We start from the raw sequence: 21,566 nt of genomic DNA, 5'->3' as shown, positions 1-21,566 counted from the left end.
AATAACCATTTTTGGATTTTTTTTTTTTGGTATAGGGTATTGAACCCAGGACCTTACGTTGAGTTACATACCCACTCCTTAACATTTTTCGAGTCTCCTTGTGTGGCTCAGGCTGAGCATGAATTTGGGATCTTCTTGGCTCAGACTCCAGAGTAGATGGGATTACCACTGTGGGCCTTAAGTAGCCATTTTGTATCTCTAGAAAGTAGAAATCATGATTAAGCAAAGAAAAATTAAGGCTCAGGGTTCTGGATTACTTGTGTAGGATCCTTGAGAATGGAGAGCTGGAGAGATAGGACTAAGGGATACCTGAGTTTGGACTGCTTGCATAAGCTTGGTGGGACATCTATGTATCCTATGGTCACCAGGACACCTCCTTTGTAAAATACTACTTCTAGACACAACATAGTTAATTTTATGTTTTTCATCTCCCGGAATCACCATGGATTCCTTTTCCTTCTCACGTTCCCTTCTGTGTGTATAAATGGTTACTTTTCTTTTGGGATTGCCAGACAGGTACTGTACCACTGAGCTATGTCCTGGCCAAATGCAACAATCTTAACTTCACAGACCTTGATATTCCATTTTTGCTCACACTGTTACAGACGATTTTTAATTTTAAAAAAATTCCCCCCACTGCTAAATTTGACTGGCTTTAAAAAAAAAATAATTTAAAAAAATTATTTATTTTTGTCTTTTCCAGATAGGGTCTTACTATGCAGTGAAGCTGGCCTTTACCTCACTTTGTAACCCAGACTGGTCTTGAACTTGCAGTCACCATTCCCAACTCGATTTTTGAAAATTTTTGTTGTTTTCCCCTTGGCGGTCAGAACGAGAGTCACCTGTGATTAGAAGACTCAGATAACTCCTAAAGATCTTCCCACTTCACCTCACTCTTTAAATTGTGTAGGGCTTGGGAAACGCCACGACATTGTGCGGAGCCTTAAGTGCCCTTCAGGCCCGCGCATTGGCGCCCAGGGTGGCGCAGACACTGCCAGGCGAACCCAGGCGCGCCAGCGTTTTCTCACGGCCCACTTGCTGTGCAAGGCTGGGACCGCTGGGGCGCGTAGGAAACAACGTAGAGCAGCTAGGCAGAAAAGGGACATACTGAACGCGGCCGGCAGAAACCAAGACTTGGACGTTTCAGAGAGCAAACATTACACCCGCACGCGTGCAGAGGGCAGCTTCTCCGGCGCCTCCAGGGAGCTCTCGCGCTACAGGGATCCGTCATCAAAAATACACAGATGCGAGGAAGAGGGCCAGGGCACACGGTCCAGAAAAGTGCTTCGCGCCAGCCAGACCCTGGCAAAGGCAGCCTAACACTAGCTCTTTACAGCCAGTTCCTCAAACCCCGCCCTAGCAACTGCTCCAAGGAACTCCCCGCCAGGGTACTCGGCTGCCTTAGCCGCCCCAATCAGGCCCTTCCTGTTTCCCTCCCCTTCTCTGTAGGCGGCTGAATCACGTGACAGCCCCGGGAGGGGAGGGGCTCGCGGAGCTGGGCGGGGCAAGGCGCCACAAGAGCTGTGGCGTCATACTGGTGCGACTCAGTGTGATTTACGTGGTGCCGAGCGTTTCCGGCGCTCTGTAGTTTCTGGAGTGGGTAAAATGGCGGAGGCAGGGACGCAAGTGTGGGTTCGCGGCCTCGGTTTTGGTTGCAAGGCGGTGTTTTGTGACACAGCACGGTGCTCAGTACGGGATGTTATCCACCGATACTGCCAACATCTGGTGAGGATCGCGGAGGAAGGGAAGGGAGGGAAGAGAGAAGGACTGAAGCGGGGCCGGACGCTGGAGAGGGCCCATTGGGGTGCGTCCTTTCTCTGGGTTTTTGGCACTGAATTTTCGAGTTTTAAGATGCTTCCAATTGACATTGGGACTTTGCTTTTACTTCGTGGCGGTGGTCGTTTTGCTTCACGAAAAGAAAAATTGCAGATGCGTAGTGAGCCTTCCGTCGTCAACATTTTGGCTCTTTACTCATAAATGAGGTTGGATAGTTAGGACTTACACTACAGGTAGACGAGATGTGTTTTGTCACACAGCCCCGTTAGCTTCTACCTAGAAAAGTACTATATGTCATAGCCAAAGCCAGGCCAAGGATACTTGTGGAGAAAAATGGATTGGGGCCAGCCATTTACGAGGGTCTTAACTGAGGGCATGAGTTTTTGAGACCTATTACATAGGTGTTTTCATAGTTATTTTTTGTGACTACGACAGGCGAATGAAAACCTTTCAGGAGCCGGCAAATTGTTTTTTTTTTTATTAAGTTCTCAAGTAGACCTTTATCAGTTACGAGATGTTAAACCTGGTCAGTTAGCTAAAGAATTTGATTTCCCTGAATCCGATTTGAATTTTGACTCCATCTAGAGCTCTTTTCCTTTGTAATCATGCCTTATCTTTGCTAGGCTGTTTTCTCTGCTTATTGTTTATAATCTTATCCAGTAGTAACAATACAAATTTCTAGAAGACCTGTGTATTAGCAAATAATATGGCTTTTCAGCTTCTTCATTTTCCTTTCTACATTGCAAGTCAGGGTAAATTCAGTAGAACTGTTTTTGACCATCTAAATGGGGAAGTATTTTTCAAAATAGTTGACTTTTAGTATGTTTGACAATAATTCTTTTGAGTACCATATTCAAATTAAATGGCAGTTAATCCAAAGAGAGACCAGCAAAAATACGATCTTAACTATGAAGAGTGTTGGGAATAAGGTTTTATGTTCTTTTTTCATGTAGTCCAGGGGGTGGCCCCGAATTTGCTGTGTAGCTCAGTGTGTATCACCTCTGCAGTGCTGGGATTGCCAGTGTGCACCATAATGCCCAGCTGAGAATAACAATTTTGAAATAAGAAATAGAATTGCAGCCGGGTGTGGTGGCTCACGCCTGTAATCCCAGCCCTCCGGGGGCTGAGGTGGGAGGATTGTTGTGAGTTCAAGACCAGCCTGGGCTACCAAGTGAGCTCAAGGCCAGCCTGAACTGCATAGTGAGACCCCATCTCAAAAAAGACCAAAAGAAAAGAAATAGAATTGCATTCTCTCTGTTTAAGTGAATGTGAATGTGAAATGTGAATAGAAACAGTACTTAACAGGGGAGTGAATGGGGCAGGGTGATCAAAATATGTGATGTCCATGTACGAATCTGCCAGAATCAAATCCATTAATCTGTATAAGGAACAAAGAAGAGTGAGGAAAAACTTCACAACTTATAAAAAGGTATTTGATAAGATATTGGTCACTCTTCCCCAAGAACATGAGAATCAGTTTTTGGAAAAGAAAGGACTTATTCAAAGCTAGCTCTGAAGGAGATGGAAGGGCCTCTTTATGCCTCAAATCACCACCTCAAGATGTGGAAGGGCTTTTGGAATAAAAATGGGAGAAATACTATGAGATAATACATAAAAACAATACCATACTGTTGCATTCCTCTTCCTCCTCTAAGTTTTTGGCTTTATTTTTCTCTTGTGGAAACTGGATCCCAGCCTCTTGGGGTCAGCATATGTCCACCTGAGTTGAAGAGAGGAGAGGTGGCCATATGCTCTCATCATGACGCAGTTTGAAAAAAGCAGCATATTTCTTTGAAAAAAAAAGTACTAATTTTATTTAGCTTTTCAGGGGGACTCTACAGTTTTTTCCTTTGGGGGTGAAAGGAGGAAAGAACCCATACACAAAAGGTTTACAGTCTGATGAGAAAATCTGAAAAAAATGGGAGATGGAGGGGAAAGGAAGGGAAGCCGAGAGAATGTGAGACAAGGAGGCTCTGCATGTGGAAACCACACATCCAGAGCCCATGTTGGCAACATGCCTGGGGCTAAGTCCACTTTACTGACTGTCACTGTGGGTCTGCACACAGTACAGAGGTTTCTCAGTTTCACACATTCATTAGAACTATTGCTATTGTTGAATTACCCCAGAAAGATGCAGTGTGGACAGGGAGGGAGAGGAAGCAGGGAGGAGGGAGAGACTTCTCTGCCTTTCCCCATTTTTAATTAGGAAATAAAACAAGAAAAATTATTTTTTATTTATTTTTTTGGCTAAAAAAGTACTAATTTTAAAGATCTATTTGACCCTCTTGGTTAACACAACAGGATTTTTTACTTGCTGTACTATGCAGACACTTGAAATGTACCTAGACCAATAGTAGGCACTTATTTAATAGTTGAAAGAACGAAGGATGATACCCTTTGAAATAGCTGTGTAAGGTGATTCAGAATGAATTGTTCAGCTTTTCTGTTTCAGGAAGATAGTAATAATGCATTTTTTTTCTCCGTTGGTGTTTGGATTTCTTTATTTCTGACATTGTAGATTTAACTGTGTACTTCTAGTTTCATATAAATTTGAATATCTCTCTCAGTAGTATTTAGAAAGAGAGTTTTTATAGTGTTTGATACATGCACAATGTATATTGGGGATTTGGGCAGTGATGGGGTATAAGAGACAGGCATGTCTGCTAGCTGGTCCTAAAAATGTGGAAGCTTATATGGTGTATTAAAAACCGTATCCTTAGAAGGTGCATGATGGTTTACCCTTGTAATCCCAGCCATTAGGAGGCTGAAACAGGAGGGAACATCATAAATTTGAAAACAGCCTGAGCTACATAGTCACACCTTGTCACAATAAAACCAAACCAAACCTTTAGTTCTGGTAGTGTGTAGGTCAGTGATAGAGTGATCACCTAGCTTGCATGAGGCCCTGAATTTCATCTTCTACACTGTAAAAAAAAGAAAAGCAGTACATATTTCTCTTTTGGTCTACTTACACTTTTCAGGATTTTTATTGTTTTAATTTTAAATTGGCTTTTCCCTGTTTAAAAAGTCAGAGGAGGGGCTGGGGATTTAACTCAGTGGCATAAGCGCCTGCCTTGCAAGCAGGCAGTCGTGAGTTCGATCCCTGATATCGATAAAAAGGAAAAAGACCAAAAAAAAAAAAAAGTCAGAGGAAATGACCTCTGGAGTTATTGAATCAGACATCATGTAGTATCCCAGGACTCAGATGACCTATTAGGGAAAAATAAATAGTTTTTATTTTGTCAAAAAAGACGGAAAGTTCAATGTATCATGATTAGCTAATACTAGGAAAAACTATATTCAGAATGCGTTACATGAATGACTCTTTTACTAGCTTTAATTTTTAGTTCAAAAAATATTAATTGAATATACTATCTGCTTGTGAATGGAATAACAAAAAGGTAAGGTAAACAAAAAGGTATTATGTCATAAAAGGCATTAAAAACTCAAATTTGTCTCTAGAATGTGCCTTTGGAATGCTTCTTTGTGAAATGCGATGGAACCCTCATTAGCACCAGTGGCCCAGTACAGCATGGAGCCGTTTATAGTCTGGAACCTAGACTTTGCGGTGGGAAAGGAGGTAAGACATGAATGTTCATTGTTTGTAACACCTTGATAATCTCTACAATTGTGTTTCAAGATTAAGTTCTTTCTATAGTGTACAAGTCTGTTGTGCTTTTATGAGATCCTTTATTATCTAAATTCGAGTGTTTTTTTCGTTAGTTCTTTTGAGGAAGAAAATGTGTAGCTGGGCATGGTGGTGCACTCTTGTGATCCTAGCTTTCAGAAGGCTGAGGCAGGAGGATTGCTGAGAGTTCAAGGCCAGCCTAGAATACAAAATGAGACTTTTCTCAGAAATAAAGGAAGGAAGGAATTGTGTGATACAAATCCCATTTTCTTCTTCAGGATGCTCTTAGGAACCTAGGCACTAAAGCTGTAGGGAGGGTTAGATGAAGAAACATGACCATTATTTTAACCAGTTTGCTAGAGAGTGAACTTTAAAATAATCAAACATCCTTCTGCTTGTATCTGTATTTTGTCTCCTTATTTAGAGGACAACCTAAAATCACCTTGGGAAACACGATTGTTTACAGGTTGGTGTAAATAAGTCCTAACTGTAGTTATACATCTAAAAAGAGAAAAGCAACAACAACAGAGATAACCACACACACATTTAAGAAGAGGAAAAAAGTAAGAGCAAAAACATTATGAACAGCCTTTTCGCCAAATGCAGATATGGAACCCTAAAGTTATCTTCATCTGACCTGACTTGGTTTGGCTTCAGAGCATTGAGCTCTCGTACTGTTTGAACTGAATCCAGAAGAGTGAAGTGTGTTATCCACCACTGACAAATTGCCTCTCCTTTTAAACTCAGTGAAAAACCTGAGCTAAATCCCCAGCCCCTTGCTCTTATTTCTTACTCTGGCAGTCTTAGGATCTGGCCCTGGCTAAAGCTCTTAAGATAGTCTACACTATAGTACTCCAGGAAATACGATATGAAAGGTAAAGGGTATGGGGTCATGTCAGAGTTATCTATCCTTTTCCCTTTGTTTCTTGGGTTAGAACCTTTGATTCATCTCTTTAAAAAAAAAAATTGTAAAAAGAATGTAGAAGTCACTTACAATCTTGTGATCCAGACTGTTTTCACAAATTTGAGTCAGGCATGGTAGCACATACATGTAATTCCAGTACTCAGGAAGCTAAGGCAGAAGGATCATGGTAAGTTTCAGGCCAGCCTGGGCTACATAAGAGAGTTCAAAACCAGCCTGTGCTACATAGTGAGACTCTGTCTCAAAAGCAAACAAACAAACAAACAAACAAACAAAAAAAAAAAAACCAAATTTGCCTTGTATTCAATACATTTTAACCTTGATATTTCCAACATCTTGGCTCAGGTTTTGGATCTATGCTCCGAGCACTTGGGGCTCAGATTGAGAAGACAACCAATCGAGAAGCTTGCCGGGACCTCAGTGGAAGGAGATTGCGAGATGTCAATCATGAAAAAGCGTAAGATTAACATTAAGAAATCATCTCTAGTTGATATATTACATAGTGTTATCTTAGCAATAGTTCAAGTTACAAAATCAAAGCATAAAAAATGACCAATGACAGCACAAACTATTCTGTTTTGGTTTTTATGTTTTTAAATTTTTTATTAGTGCATATTTGCTATACATAGTGCCCACATCATAGGGAATTTATATATATATTTTTCTCGTTCCCTCCCTCTTTTAACTTATTCCCTTCCCCATTTGCAAAAGCTTTCTGTTTTTTTCCTTCTATTCTTTTTTAAAAATGCCTTTTCCCTTCCAACCCCACATTTCCCTTTCCAGTCTATGCTCTATTGTGCTCTTTATTTACCCTTGAGGTAAACAATGTGATATTTACACTTGATTGATACACCTTTTTTTAAACCAGCAGCATACTTTCCTATTGTTAGTGAATTATACATAAGCCGTGCATATCAGAAACCTAGTTAAATTATATTATTGTCAGAATTAACCTTTCCCATAATTTAATAATCATCTTTGGGTTTTAGTTAAATTTATGTAGTATCCTAGTATTAAGTACAATATGCCTTTCTAGGGAAATACCACAATTTGAGAATTCATTTGTTTGTGTTAGGGACATTTTACCTATCCAGTTATGTGTTAATAGTATGGCCAAGGTATTGTTAGGTAGTAATAATTTTTCAGCTCCATTTTACTGTTCTGGGACCTTTGATCATACGTGTGTCTTGATTGAAATGCTATGTGATATATGACCATAATAGCATTTCTTTACCTACTGTGCTGGGTCAGTTACATCTCTTCTCTCCCTTCCCAGAATGGCTGATTGGGTAAAACAGCAAGCTGAGCGGGATGCTGAGAAGGAGCAAAAGCGCCTAGAGCGACTGCAGCGGAAGCTCGCAGAGCCCAAGCACTGCTTCACCAGCCCTGAGTACCAGCAGCAGTGCCAGGAGATGGCCGAGCGCCTGGAGGATTCTGTCCTCAGAGGTGATGATTCTTAGTGTGGTCTCTAAGCACTCTAGAGCCATCAGTGTTAGACTAGCCCACACTGTGCACAAAGGGCAGTTCTGAATATATCTGAAAATCTGATGAAAGCCTTGAAATCTCTTCCCTTAAAAACAGAGTGGCATGATAGTACATGCCTGTAATTCCAGTTTCTTAGGAAGCTGAGGCAGGAAATTACAGATTTGATCTGTGCCCGGGCAATTTAGCAAGACCTTGACTCAAAAATAAAATTTTAAGCTGGATGTTGTGGCACATACCTGTAATCCTAGCAACTCAGGAGGTTAAGGAATGAAGATCACTGAGAGTTCTAGGCCAGCTTGTGCTACATAGTGCAAGGTCAGTCTGAATTTTTTTTTTTTTTTGGTATTTTTACCAGTACCACGGATCAAACTCATGACCACAGGCTTGCAAGGCAGGTGCTTATGCCGCTGAGCTAAATCCCCAGCCCTGTCAGTCTGAAATTTTAAGAAGGTTTAGGATGCATCTCAATGGTAGAGTCCTTGTGTAATATATGAGGTCCTGGGTTCAATCCCGGTACTACAACAAAACAAAGCAGACAACGGCATAATTTACTTCATACTGCCCTGCACATATTGGGCATATTTAACCTTTGAATTTGAGCCTTTGGGCCCCAGGTAAGAACTCTTTGTTTGTGTGTAGGAATAAACTAAGTCCTCAGGAGTTTACTACAGTGTATTTGCTTCCAATTTTAGTTCAGTCTTGAAAACAGTTTTAAAGAAGATTGTTCCCAGTAACTTTTTTTTATGTCTTTAAAGCATTATGCCTATTAAGGGTGCAATAGACTAAAATGAATCTTTTTGTAGGGAAAGGGTTGTTACAATATAACAGAGAAAGATCAATACATACAAATAACCATCAACAAGAGGACGAATAATTAGATTTGGGGAGAACTAGATAATGAATGTGTCAGCCTAAAAGTTATGACTTGGGTATTGATGCTTTAAAAATTGGTTCCAGAAGTGGAATTTTTATTTAAAATCTTTGTGCATTTGAAATTAATCTCATGTAAATACACAAAATTTCAGTACCTTAAGAAATTTATTTATGTTTATTTTTATGGTTCTGGGGATCGACAGAGCTTTCACACTGAGCTACATCCCCTCACTCCTTTTAAAGGATTTTTGGGGAAGGGTAAGATCTTGCTAAGCTTGTCTTGACTGTTCTCAGATTCTTGCTACCCTTACCTAGCCTTCTAGAGTGCTGGCATCATAGATTGCACTACCACATCTGGCTCCTTAAGAAATTTAGATATAGGACTTTAGGTTGTACTCTTTTCTCATTCCAGGTTATATCATGTCTTTGAACTCAGTCTTGATAGTAGAAACTTGTTAAATTTCTGATTAGGTATACAAGCTGTCTCCAGCAAGATGGTATCAGCAGAAGTCGGTGATAATCGAAAACGGCCGAACAAATCTCAGACAGACCATGGAGTCAGTGCAAAGAGAAGGAAATGCTTTTGGTAAGTAGGTTTCATCCCAAATTGATCTTCAAGGATTGAAATGCTATATTTTTTCCTGTCTGCCTGGCACATGTGCATTTTTGAGTAATGTTTGATAGAAGCCCAGAAGACTGCAGAGCACTTCAGTTGTCAGGTTTCACTGGTTATCACATAGTACATATTTTCATGCTTTCTGATGTGAGCAGCACTAGCAGATAATAAAGCATAATTTTTTTCCTTGCAGCAAACATTGTATAAAAATAACTTTATTTATTTATTGTATCGGGGATCAAATTCACAACCTCATGCTTGCCAGGCAGGCTCTTGTGCCTCTGAGGTAACTCTCTGGCCCCTAAAGATAATTTTGTATTCAAGTTACTTTGAGTATTGAGAGAATTAACATTCATGTATTCTAGGTAGGAGTGCAGCTGTATTTCCTGTATTTGTGGTCTTTGATTGCTCGGCCAAACGTGTCCACCACTTGGGGATAAAAGGCACAGCAGCCCTTTTCCCTACCCATTCTGCTGTCATTCTCTTGGTTTTCTGCTTGCCAGCTCAGTTCCCTAGGCCTGATAGTTCCCTAGTTCTAGAAAATGCTAAGTGCCACTGAATCTTGCTTTTTTATTGGCCTTCTTTTGGGGATACAGTGGTATCTCAGTTTATGAATTTGATTGTTCGCATAATTGTGCTCACAAACCAAGTTAGAGGAGAACCAAATCAAATTCAGTGATTGGGTTCAATGTTGACCTTGAGAAATTTTCAGTTCTCATTCAGTTAGGTTTTTAATTTGAAAGAAAATAAAAATACAATAAAAATGACAGGATTTCAAAACAAGATGATAGTAACAATGATTATTATTTGTATATTGTAGTCTTCATCCAGCATTTGTTTTTTAATTGCTATTCTTTCTGCAATAAGATAGAACCTCAGTTTTTAATTTGCATTTCCTCTAATGGTCAACAGAGTTGAACAGTTTTTCACATCGTCATTGGCCATTTGTACTTCTAAGGAAGTATTCATTACGTTTACCCATTTTTTGATTGGATTTTTTATTTTGAGGGGTCTAATAGTTTAAGGTTTTTTAATATATGTATATTTTTAAAATTTACTTTTGGTTCTGTTTTTTTGAGACAGGGTCTCACTATGTAGTTTATGCTGGCCTTGAACTCACTATGTGTGTAGCTCTAGCTGACCTCAAACTCATAGTGATCCTTCTGCCTTTGCCTCTATCTCCCAAGTGGTCTTTTCTTCCACAAAAACTTTTAAATTTGGGGCTGGGGATTTAACTCAGCGGCATAAGTGCCTGCTTTGCAAGCAGGCAGTCGTGAGTTCGATCCCTGGTATGGATAAAAACAAAAAAGACAAAAAAACTTTTAAATTTGATATAACCCTATTTGTTGATTCTTACGCAATTGGGCTTTGGTTCTGAAAGTCCTTGCCTATGACAATGTCTTTAAGAGTTTTACTATTTTAATGCATGGTGAGAGACACGGGTTTCGATTTAGTCTTACGCATATGGCTCACTAGTTTTCCTGGCAATTTTGTTAAATGAGCTATCTTTTCTCTAGTGTATGTTTTTGGACCCTTTGTCAATGATCGTATGTTTGAGTGTGCCTGGGATTGTTTTTGTGTCTTTTGTTCTGTTCAGTTGATGGACCTGTCTGTTTTTGTGCCAGTACCATGCTGTTTTTCTCACTGTAGCTTTGTAGTACAGTATAATTTGAGATTCAGGATTGTGATCCACCTGGTTGCTCTTCTTGCCCAGGATTGCTTTTGCTATTCTGAGTCTCTTCTGATTCCGTATGATTTTTAGGATTTTTTTTTTTTTTTTTTTTTTTTGTAGTTCTGAGAAGAATGCTCTTGGTATTTTGATTGCCTTAAATCTATGTATCAGTTTTAGTAATGAGTCATTTTGGCAATATTTGGTTCTGCCTATTCAGAAATAGGAGATCTCTTTCCATTTTCTGGTGTTCTCTTCAATCTCCTTTTTCAGATTACTGTAGCTTTCCTTGTACACATCTTTCATTTTCATGATTAATGCTTATGTATTTTATTTAAGTGGTGGTGAGAGCACTGTTAATAGTATTGCTTTCTTGATTTTTTTCCTCAATGTGTTCATTATTGGTGTTCAGGAACACAAATGATTTTTGTGTGTTGATTTTATATCCTGCTACTTTGCTGGAAATTGTTTATTAGTTCTAGGAATCTTTTGGTGGAATTTTTTGGGTCTTCTCTGTTTAGGATCATGCTTTCTGCAAATACAGTTTGATTTCTTTGCTCTTCTTACCCATTTATTTCTTTTTCCTGTGTGGTTGCACTATATAATACTTTGTGTACTGTATTGGACAGGAATAGTGATTGTGGACAACCTTGTCTTGTTCCTGACTTAGTGTGATGTTGGCAGATTTTGGCGTAGATGGCTTTTATTAGACGATGGTTAGGTCTTTTGATGTCTGTTCTCAGTTTTTTTTTTTTTTTAAGTCACAAATGTATTTATATCTGTTGACATAAAATCATGTGACTTTTTCCCCTCTTGTTTATATGGTACATTATTAATGTTTTATGTGTTGAACCATCCTTGCATCTCTAGGATGAAATCAACTTGATCATCATATATGATGTTTTTAATGATTTGTTGCATTTTTGTTTGCCAGCGTGTTGCTGAGGATTTTTGAATCTATTTATGAAGACTTTTTGTGATTTTTGGTATCTGGTTAAAATTAGCTTCCAGGAATGAGTTTTGTAGTATTCCTTACCTCTCAGGTTTGTTGATGATTTTGAGGAGTATTGCCACTTGCCCTTTACTGAAGTTCTTGGGTCTGTTTTCATTGGTAGTTTTTTTTTATTACTACCTCAGTTTTATTAGCTGTTTTGGACTATTCAGGCTTTTTTATCCTGTTGGTTCAGTTTTAGTATAGATTTTCAAAGGAGTTATTTTTATAATCTAAATTTCTGAATGTTGGTTGTGACTGTCCCCACATCCTCCCAGGGTCACTCCATGTAATTTAGTCTAGCTTGAACTCCTTCTGTAGCCCAAACTGATCTCAAACTTACGGCTGTTCTGCCCCAACCTCCTGAGAATTATAGGTATGTGCCTCCATAGCTGTTTTTTTTTTCCATTTCTAAGTGCATTGATGAGTTTTTTGCCTAACTTTTGGTAAATTTGCTCAAGTGTTTGTCTTCTTTGTTTATCGTTTCAAAGAAGTGGTTCTTTTCATTCACTGATTGTTTGTATTGTTGTCTTTGCGTCAGTACGTAATTCTCTTTGATCTTTATAATTATCTTTCTTGTACTAGTTTTGTTTTATTGTTTTTGAGACAGGGTCTTGCTATGTAGGTCAGGTTGGCCTGGACTCACCATGTACCCCAGGTTGGCCTTGAACTTATGGGGATCCTTCAGCCTCAGCCTCCTGAGTACTGGAATCACACGCACATGCCACTATCCCCGATGTCTTTTTGTTATTTTTTTTTTTTAAGTTTTTTGGTATGTTTTAGGTATACATAGTGATCATGTTTATTATAGGGAATATGATATGCTTGATTCTCTTTTTTTCCTGTTTCCTTATCCTCCCTTCAACCCCTCTTCTGTTCCTCATTTACAAAAGCTTTTCCCTTCTTTTTTCCCTTCCCCTTAGCCAGTTCCCCTTTCCATATGAACATTTTCTTTGTTTTTCACAATATCTATTATATATTTTGGTACTTATTTACACTTTCCGTTTCTGACACCAGAGGAACAGTGTACATGTTTACACATGTCCAATTTATTTCACTTAAGAGTTTGGCCTCAAGATACATCCATTTAGCTAGAAATATATCAAGCTTATCCTTGCAGAGCAATACTCCAGTGTATAAAAAAAAACACATCTTCTTTATCCATTCATCCATTCATCTGCTGGTGGGTATTTGGACTATTTCCAAGATTTAGCTATTATAAACTGTGCTCCTGCTGGGGATTTAGCTCAGCGGCATAAGTACCTGCCTTGCAAGCAGGCGGTCGTGAGTTCGATCCCTGGTACCGATAAAAATGAAAAAGACAAAAAAAATAAAAAATAAAAAAATAAACTGTGCTCCTATAAACTTGTGTGTGCATATATCACTGTGGTCTGATACTTTTAATTCTTTTGGGAAGATACTAAGAGGAGGAATAGCTGAGTCAAGTGGAACCTCTAGTCCTTTTGGAGGAATTTCCAGACTGATTTCCACAGTAGTTGTGTCAGTCTACATACACTCCTACCAACAGTGGACAAGAGTTCCTTTTCCCCTACAGCCTTTCCAGCATTTGTTATTGGTTGATTTGTTTTAGTCTTTTTGGGGCTGGATGGAATCTCAGTATTGTTTTGCATCTCTTGAGTTAGTGACCAGTGATGAATATGTTTTCATATTATTTATTTACCATTTCTACTTCTTTATCTCAGAAGTAGCTGTTTATTTCAGATGCCCATTTTTGGATTGAGTCTTTAAATATGAAAGGGTCTAATTTTGGGGGTTCTTTATATATTTTAGATAGTAGTCTTTTAAAGAACAGCTGACAAACATTTTTTTCTTAACACTTTGGGTTGTCTCTTCACTCTTTTGATGATTTCTCTTGTTGTGTGAAAGGTTTTTAATAAGATGAGATCCCAGTTGTTGAGCCTTTGTGATAGTTCCTGTGTGATTAGGGTTTTGTTCGTAAAATCTTTGCCTATGCCTATGTCTTCAAGAGTTCTACTTGTTTTCCAACAGATGTAGTGTTTTGGTTTTAATATTTAGCTCTTGATCCATTTTGATTTTAGTTTAGTGTGGTGAAAGTTATGGGTCTAGTTTTAGTGTTCGTCTTGTGGAAAGCCAGTTTTTGCAGCACCATTTGTAAAAGAGGCTTGCTTTCTTTCAGTGTAGATGTGTGTCACCTTTGTCAAAGATAAGGTGGCTAAGTATGTCTGGAGCTGTTTCGGCATCTGTCCTATTGATCCTCGAGCCTTGTTTCTTTGCATCCTGTTTTTATCATAGTAGCTTTGTCAGTCACTAGTTTCAAGTCAGAGTTTGTGATGCTCCTGTGACCCATTTATTATTCAGAAGTGTGTGTGTGTGTGTGTGTGTGTGTGTGTATGTATATATATACACATACATGCATACATACATACATGCATATATATATGTACAAACATATAATGCTTTTTTTTTCTTTTTAGACAGAGTCTTGCTATGCAGTTCAGGTTGACTTCAAACTCACTGTGTCAAAGAGGCTGGCCTTGAACTCATGGCAGTCTTCTAAAGTCAGCCTCCTAAGTGCTGGGATTACAGTTTTGCACCACTATGCCTGACTTTGAAAGTATATTGTGTACACATTTTTTTTATGTTTTTGGATTTTTGAGACATGGTTTTGTGGTATAGTTCAACTTGATCTTGAGCTCTGTCTAGCTTAGGCTAGCCTTATACTCATGACAATCTTCCTGCCATTTCCTCCCTAATGTTAGGATTGCATCTGCCTGCTTTAAGAGTATATTATTTAATCTTAATGTGTTTGCATAATTTTTGTGGTTTATTTTGCCATTAGTTTCTAGTTTCATTGCACTATGATCTGATAATATGTTTGGGATTATTATGATTCTTTTGTATGTATTTAAGCAAGTTTTATGGTCTAGATGTGGTCTGTTTGGGAGAAAGTTTCATGTGTTGCTAAGAAGATTGTGTTTTCTGTTGGGCTGAAAAATCACAGTTATCTATTAGCTCCATAGATTCCAAGCTGTTAGAGAAAAATAACAAAACATTTACAAAGGTAAATGTATTAGAGTGGTGATAGATTTCTCAAAATCTATCATTTGTTACTTTTTGTCTAGTTATTTGTGCAAGTGTTGTTATGTTGTTGATGTTTATTTCATCTTTTGTGTTCAGTAGTATTTGTGTTATGAAGTTGGGTACCCTGGTATTTGGAATGTATATATTTACAGTTGGTATCTTCTCCTTGTGAATTATTCCCTTTATATTTGTAGTGATCTTTTTTCTTCCTGTGAACAGTTTGGTTTGAAGTTCATTTGTCTGAAAATAGGGTGGCTCTTCCTGCTTGTATGAAATACTGTATTTAATTCTTTGATTTTTTTTTTTTTTTTTTTTTAGTCTGTGGGCTTCTTTAGATTACTTGTGTTTCCTTATTGGGGAGTTGAGACCTTTTACATTGAGAGTTATTACTGAAAGGTTTGGCTGACCCCTGCCATTGTGTTGTGTGTTATTGTTGCTAATTCCTTTCTTTTCCTAGTTCACACTGCTCCACATGTACATTCTATTAGGCTTTTTGATATTGATATATTCATTGTTTCTGTGTAGGTTATGCTTGAGTATTTTTTTAGTGCTGGTTTGTGTTTTTTCATTTTTTTTTTTTTTATGGGTACCAGGGATTGAACTCACAACTGCCTGCTTGCAAGGCAGGCGCTTATGCCGCTGAGCTAAATCCCCAGCCCTAGTGCTGGTTTGATAGTGATAAATTTCTGAAAGTGCTGTTTGTTGTGGCTACTAGTATATTTATTTTGAAAGATCTTTTTCAGGATATATTAACACAGTCCTACTAGTTTGGATCACTGGTGGTATACATACCGTTGGGTGACTTGTATCACTGGTGGTACAAACAAATCTAATCACTTTATCACTTTTTTTCACTTGACCAGTCTTATTACTAATAAAATTAACAAAAAAGCCTCACCCAGTAGGACAGCCATGCATGTATCACTGGTGATTCAAACCACCAGGCAGTGAGACATACAATTATATCCCTGTGGTAAGTGTTAACCTGGTTGGAAAAGGTTTCTTTTTCTTTTTTTTTTTTGGGAGTGATTGCAGCTTGAAAAACTTCCTTCTGAGGTCAAATGTCCTTTCGGGTTTATTTTGAGAAATCTACCACAATTCTAATAAGTTTACCTTTGTATGTGTTTTGTTATTTTTCTTTAACAGCTTAAAGTCTATCCTTGTGTTGGACTTCTGCTATGTGAGGATCTTTTCTGGTCATTCCTATCTGGAACTCTATATATCTCATTTACCTGCGTGTTGAATTCTTTCCTCATACTTGGAAAGTTTTCTGCAAAAAAAATTTTTAATGCCATTCATGTTTCATTTTTCTCTAATTTCAGTTTTTCAGATTAGTCTTTGTGTCATCTAGCAAGTGTTAGATCCATTTCCCATGGTCTCTTGTTTTTAGGATATCTCTGAGTATCACCTGCATCAATCATGTTTTCTAGGTCTGTCATCACAGTGGTCACTTCTTTTGCCCATATTTTGAATGGCATTTCTTGTCTTGCGGATTCCTCTTTTGGATTTTTGAGACAGGGTCTCAATGTGTAGATCAGGCTGGCCTTGAATTCACTATGTAGCTAAGGCTGGCCTTGAACATATGGCGGTTGTCCTCCTTCCTTAGCTTCCAAATGCTGGGATTACAGGTTGTGCCACCTAAATTTTTGTTTGGTGGATTTTCATGAATTCTATTTGGCTAAATTGGTCATTCATATTTTGCATCATTCTGGTTAGCTGTGCTAGCTTTTGTGTCTATTTTTGAAAAGTTCATTGTATGTTTTGTTACATCATTTTTGAGCTTGCTGAGCACCTTATTGATCTGATTTTGTTTGTGCATTTCTTCATTGTTCTTGCAGTACTTTCCCCCATGATGCCTATTGGATCAGCTTTGGGGGAGTTAGGAATTTTGGGAGGTGTTTTGTGGCTTTGTTTTTTTGTGTTTCAGTTGTGTTTGTTTATCTTATGTGCTGATTATTGGTGATCAGTTAGACTGGTGTGGAGATCTTTAGTTTTCTGTTTTTCAGTGAAGCGATCTGTGTAGGCTTTGCCTTTGTCTTAAGATCAGATACCCTCAGTTAATTTGGGGAATGCTTTATCCCAGTCCCCTGAGATTTTTATTACCCTATTTATGCCTCTGGAATATGTTTTTTTCCTTAAAATTTCCTATCTCAACCTTACAGAAACTATTTCCTGGACAAATGACAACTTTTGGGAGGTTGGTTGGTTTGTTCAGTGTTACTGTAGTTTGAAATGCACTGCACTGAGCTGCATTCTCACTGCTTTTAAAAATTATTTTGAGATGAGGTCTCACTAAGTGTCTTAGTTATTTTTCTCTTCTTGCTGAGAAAAAAATAACTGCCTAAAATTAAGGAAATAAAGGTTTATTTAGCCCACACTTTGTGGAGGTTTCATTCTGTAATCACCTGGCTTCAAGCAGAGTGGCGTGGCACTCACACCCCTAATCTGAGCACTAGACAATCACAAACTCTAGATTCAGCCCTCTTAGAAAAATCACACTTCCCCATGACCACATGAGGCTTTGGGAGGGACATCCAGAAATAAAACATAACATTATGCCCCAGCCCCCCAAAGACTCATGTACATCTTTTATACAAAATGCAGTTTAGTCTATCTCTAATAGTTGCCAAAGTCCTAAAAGTTTCAGCATTGCTGATAAGTATTTAGTCCCAAATCTCCTGTGAGATTTAACGAAAACTCTTAGCTGTGAGCCTCTGTACAAATGGAAAGAAAGTTAAACACTCCCAGCAGTTCAGTGGCACAAGATTAGACATTTTCATTCCAAAAGTTACAAATGGGAATACAAAGAAATGGTAAGTATTGCCACCACCATTCTGGAACAAGGTGCTCTTCGACTTTCCTCTCAATGCAGTCTTTCACTTTTGTTGCAGTTTTGAGTGTGCAAAAGGTGGAATGCTATTGCTTCTCATGATGCTTACCGGCCAGCTTTTCTCTTGTCCTGTTCCTTCACAACAGTCAAGATCTCTTTTGCTTTACCTTTGCAGTCCGCATCTTTACTGGAGCTTCCTTCTGGTCAGACTCTCAACATTTTAAATCATTCTGCTGTACGCTTTGCTCTTGATTTTCAACATAAATCTGGCTAAAGATGCCCAACAATAGCTTTGTCACCACGTCAGCATTCAACTGCCTTGAAATTTCTTTCTTTCTTTTTTTTTTTTTTTCTTCAGAAATATTCCACTGTAATGCCTTGAAATTTCTTCTGTAAGATTAATTAGTCGGCTGCCCTTAATCTTAGTCCCAGGCAATCTTTGGGCAGTTTCTGGGCAGAAATGCAGACAAACTTTTTTTGCCAAGCCATAACACACAAAATTTGAAGTCCGATAGCCGATGTGGTCCTTCTCTCCAGAGAAACCTCCAGAGTCTGGTCTTTCCTAGTAGGATTTCTATCAGCCTTCTAGTCTTCTGAGCTCTACCAGAATCTCCCATATAGAACAGCATAAAGCATTGCAGCTCTGCTCTTTCAGGCAGCATCTCCAGACCTTTCCAAATTCTTCCCACAATCCATTCCCAAAGGCGTTTGAACTACATGGTAAAGTATAGACACAGCAACAACTCTGCTTCTTTGGTACCAAACTCTGCCTGAAATTAAAGAGGAAATGTTTATTTAGCTCACAGATTGTGGAGGTTTCAGTACATCATCAGCTTGCTCCAAGGCAGGAAGTGGTGTGGCACAGAGGCAACAGTTCATGTTGGTGGAAGATACCAAAAGCAACAAGAGCAAAAAAATGGAAGCAAGCCTCTTTTTATATGGAGGTTACCTGCTTTAGGGAAGGTATATTATACATTCACAAACCCAATCCCAGCACTAGATGGTGAACCAGTTGCAAAGTCTAGATTTAGCTGCCTCAGAAAATGCCCACCATGACAGTGTGAGACGCTAGCTGGACATCCAGACACAAAGCATAACAGTAAGTCACTAAACAACAGAGTCAGAAAATCAACAGCCCTGTGACTGTGACTGACCCTAGGAAGGGTATTTCAGGAGACTCATGTTGAACTCTGAGAGACATCCGCTCAGGTGACCTGGGAGAGAAAGAAGGCAAGAACCCACGGAAAAGGTAGCAGCTGGGTAGTTGGTCAAGCTGGGCTTGAACTTTTAGGCTTCCTGTTTCAGCCTCCTCGTACCATACCAGGTCACAGATTTTTTTTTCCTTGTTCTTGTGAGGTATAGAAATCATTATGCAGTTTAGGCTGGCCTTGAACTGGTTTCGTAGCTCAAGCTTGCCTTGAACTCAACAGTGATCCTGCCTCAGCCTCCCTAGTGTGGGATAACAGGCTTGCACTACCATATCTGGCACAGGTCATTGATTTTAGACCTTTTGTAGGAGCTATAAATGATGTCCAATCTTTGCATTGTTTCTGACAGGTTGAGCATGGAAGGACTGGAAACTGCCAAGGAGTCTAGCTCCGAGAGTTCAGACGATGACAGTGAAGAAGCACCTAGTACTTCGGGAATGAGCTTCTCCACTCCAAAATGCAGCAGAGATCATATTGAAGTGGCAGCTGAGTATCCCAACAGGGCTCAAAGGGCAAGAGAACTGACACCAGACTCTGAGTCGTCAGAAAAACAACAGGACCCTGCGACTGACCTTAGAAAGTGTATTTCAGAGGACACGTGTGCTGAACTAGGACAGACATCTGTTGAGGAACACAGGCAAGAAGAGATGGTTAGAGGAACAGAGGCGACCTGGGAGAAAAAGAAGGCAGAGCATCAGGAACCCGCAGAAGAGGTAGCAGCTGGGACTGTACTGAATAAGGATAAAGAGACAAAAGAAATGATTGATGGAGAAGGAACTGCCACGGTAGCTCCTGGAGAAGATAGGGGGTCCATCCCTGTTGCAAAAGTAGAGGACACTGCATCAGGAAACACAGTAAGTGTTACTGTCTTGGTTTACTGTCTAGAAGAAAATCCATATAACTGCCATGATGTCATTGAATGAAAATGTGCTTTTTTTTCCAGTCAGTTTTTTAGTGAAACGATTATTTAATACTAAAGTCAGATGATGAAATTTGTCTCTCTGAAAAGATTGCAAGCTTTGGAATTTATACTGATTTGCCACTAGTGTCTGGAGTTTTATATTTCATCAGTTCCAAGATGCATGCTTTTCATATTGTAGCATCTCTGAAATCAGATGTATATATCATGTGTTATAGTTTAGTTGGTACTGCTTATTCTTTTTTTTTCTTCCAAAGTTTTATCAAAGGTAGGAAAAGAAAGAGGCTCTGCAGATCAGTTTGGGCAGAGCAGAGTAAGAGTGGGACAAGAAGTACAGCCCTATAGCCAGAGACAAGAAGAGAGACCACAGTGACCAGTGCTGCTTATTCTTACTACATGAGAGTATCTAAAAGGTGGCAATTTAGATTTGATGAAGTGTTTCTATTTCCTGTTGCTAAATTACTGCTTTTCTTCCGTATGTGAGACAGTTTGAATAAAGATTGTTAACTAGATGAGAACATCTTTGCTGTAGAGTAAAAGGACTCAATTGTTTTTTTAATTTATCATGATATCTTACTGCATTCAGTCTGTTACAGTTTATATCTACAACTTAAAGCCTCATGTGTGGAGCTTTGGGAATTGATTGGATCGTATGTTTGTGATCTGTACAGTGGAGTAGTCAGCTGAAGAGTTGATAGCTAACTGTGAAGTTGGGAGGAGGTGGCTCACTGAGGCTGTGGCCTGAAAAGTGGTATCTCCTATCTTTCTCCCTTGATACTGCTCTGCTTCCTGAAGTGGTGCCACAGTGGTGCCTGTACTGCCATGCTGGCTGCCTTGGAGCAAGCTGACTCTGAATTAAAACTTCTGTCAACTGAGAACTAAAATAAACCTCTTCTTTAACTTGCGGGTATCAGGGTTTTTGTCCTAGCAATGAGAAAAAATAACTAAGGCAGTTTTGGGTAGCTTACAGTGGGGTTGTTGCTGTGATAGTACTTGACCACATAGTTCACAAGCCTTTGGAAACGCCTTATAGGAAGAGTTTGGAAAGATTTGGAGATACCAGCTTAGACTTCTGTGACCCCAGCTTGATGGGAGATTCTGGTTGGATGAGCTTAGAAGATAGAATGCTGCGAATAATGCTGGTAAAGATGGAGCTTGGATTTCTGTTGGAAAGAAATGATACTATCTCCATACTGACTCTGGTAGGGAAAAAAAACAGAAATGATATTATAGGGTGGATCCCTAGATTCTAGACTCTTGTGTAGATGAGCAGTGAATTGCAAGTACACATCTAATGGTAAAAGCAGCTACGTTTATTGAAGACCATGAGAAGATGTCCTTATGGCAGGTCTGTGCTGATAAAAACATGTTAGGAACAGAAAAGTGGTGCTGGGATGATAGGAAAATAAAAAGCAGAGCACACATAAATCAGGCATTTGGGTTTTAAAGGAAGTACACTCTAGTCTGGGTGCTTTTTATTGGGTCTTTAGGTGAGATTGACAAGAAGAATTGACAGTGCTGAGTCATTTCAGAGTCTTTCAATAAGCCTGTGTGTCCCAGAACTCATGCTGATTTAATTATATGTA

General features: G+C 39.0%; 1 protein-coding gene across 1 annotated transcript in view; it reads left to right on the top strand.

Annotated features, from left to right (window-relative positions):
• The first annotated feature begins 1,529 nt into the window (after positions 1-1,529).
• Sde2 (SDE2 telomere maintenance homolog) overlaps positions 1,530-21,566 on the top strand; it is a 35,792-nt gene continuing 15,755 nt past the window's right edge. Inside the window, exons 1-6 of the mRNA XM_003462367.5 lie at positions 1,530-1,725; positions 5,239-5,356; positions 6,672-6,783; positions 7,603-7,772; positions 9,156-9,270; positions 19,411-19,915. Coding sequence (XP_003462415.2) covers positions 1,606-1,725; positions 5,239-5,356; positions 6,672-6,783; positions 7,603-7,772; positions 9,156-9,270; positions 19,411-19,915 — 1,140 coding nt within the window. The 5' untranslated portion in view covers positions 1,530-1,605. The remainder of the gene's footprint in view (positions 1,726-5,238; positions 5,357-6,671; positions 6,784-7,602; positions 7,773-9,155; positions 9,271-19,410; positions 19,916-21,566) is intronic.

The sequence above is a fragment of the Cavia porcellus genome, unplaced genomic scaffold (assembly GCF_034190915.1).
Source record: "Cavia porcellus strain 051 isolate PalLab524CR breed Dunkin Hartley unplaced genomic scaffold, mCavPor4.1 scaffold_28, whole genome shotgun sequence".
NCBI lineage: Eukaryota > Metazoa > Chordata > Mammalia > Rodentia > Caviidae > Cavia > Cavia porcellus.
The sequence above is the reverse complement of the archived record's forward strand: the minus strand, read 5'-3'. Positions and strand labels throughout refer to the sequence as shown.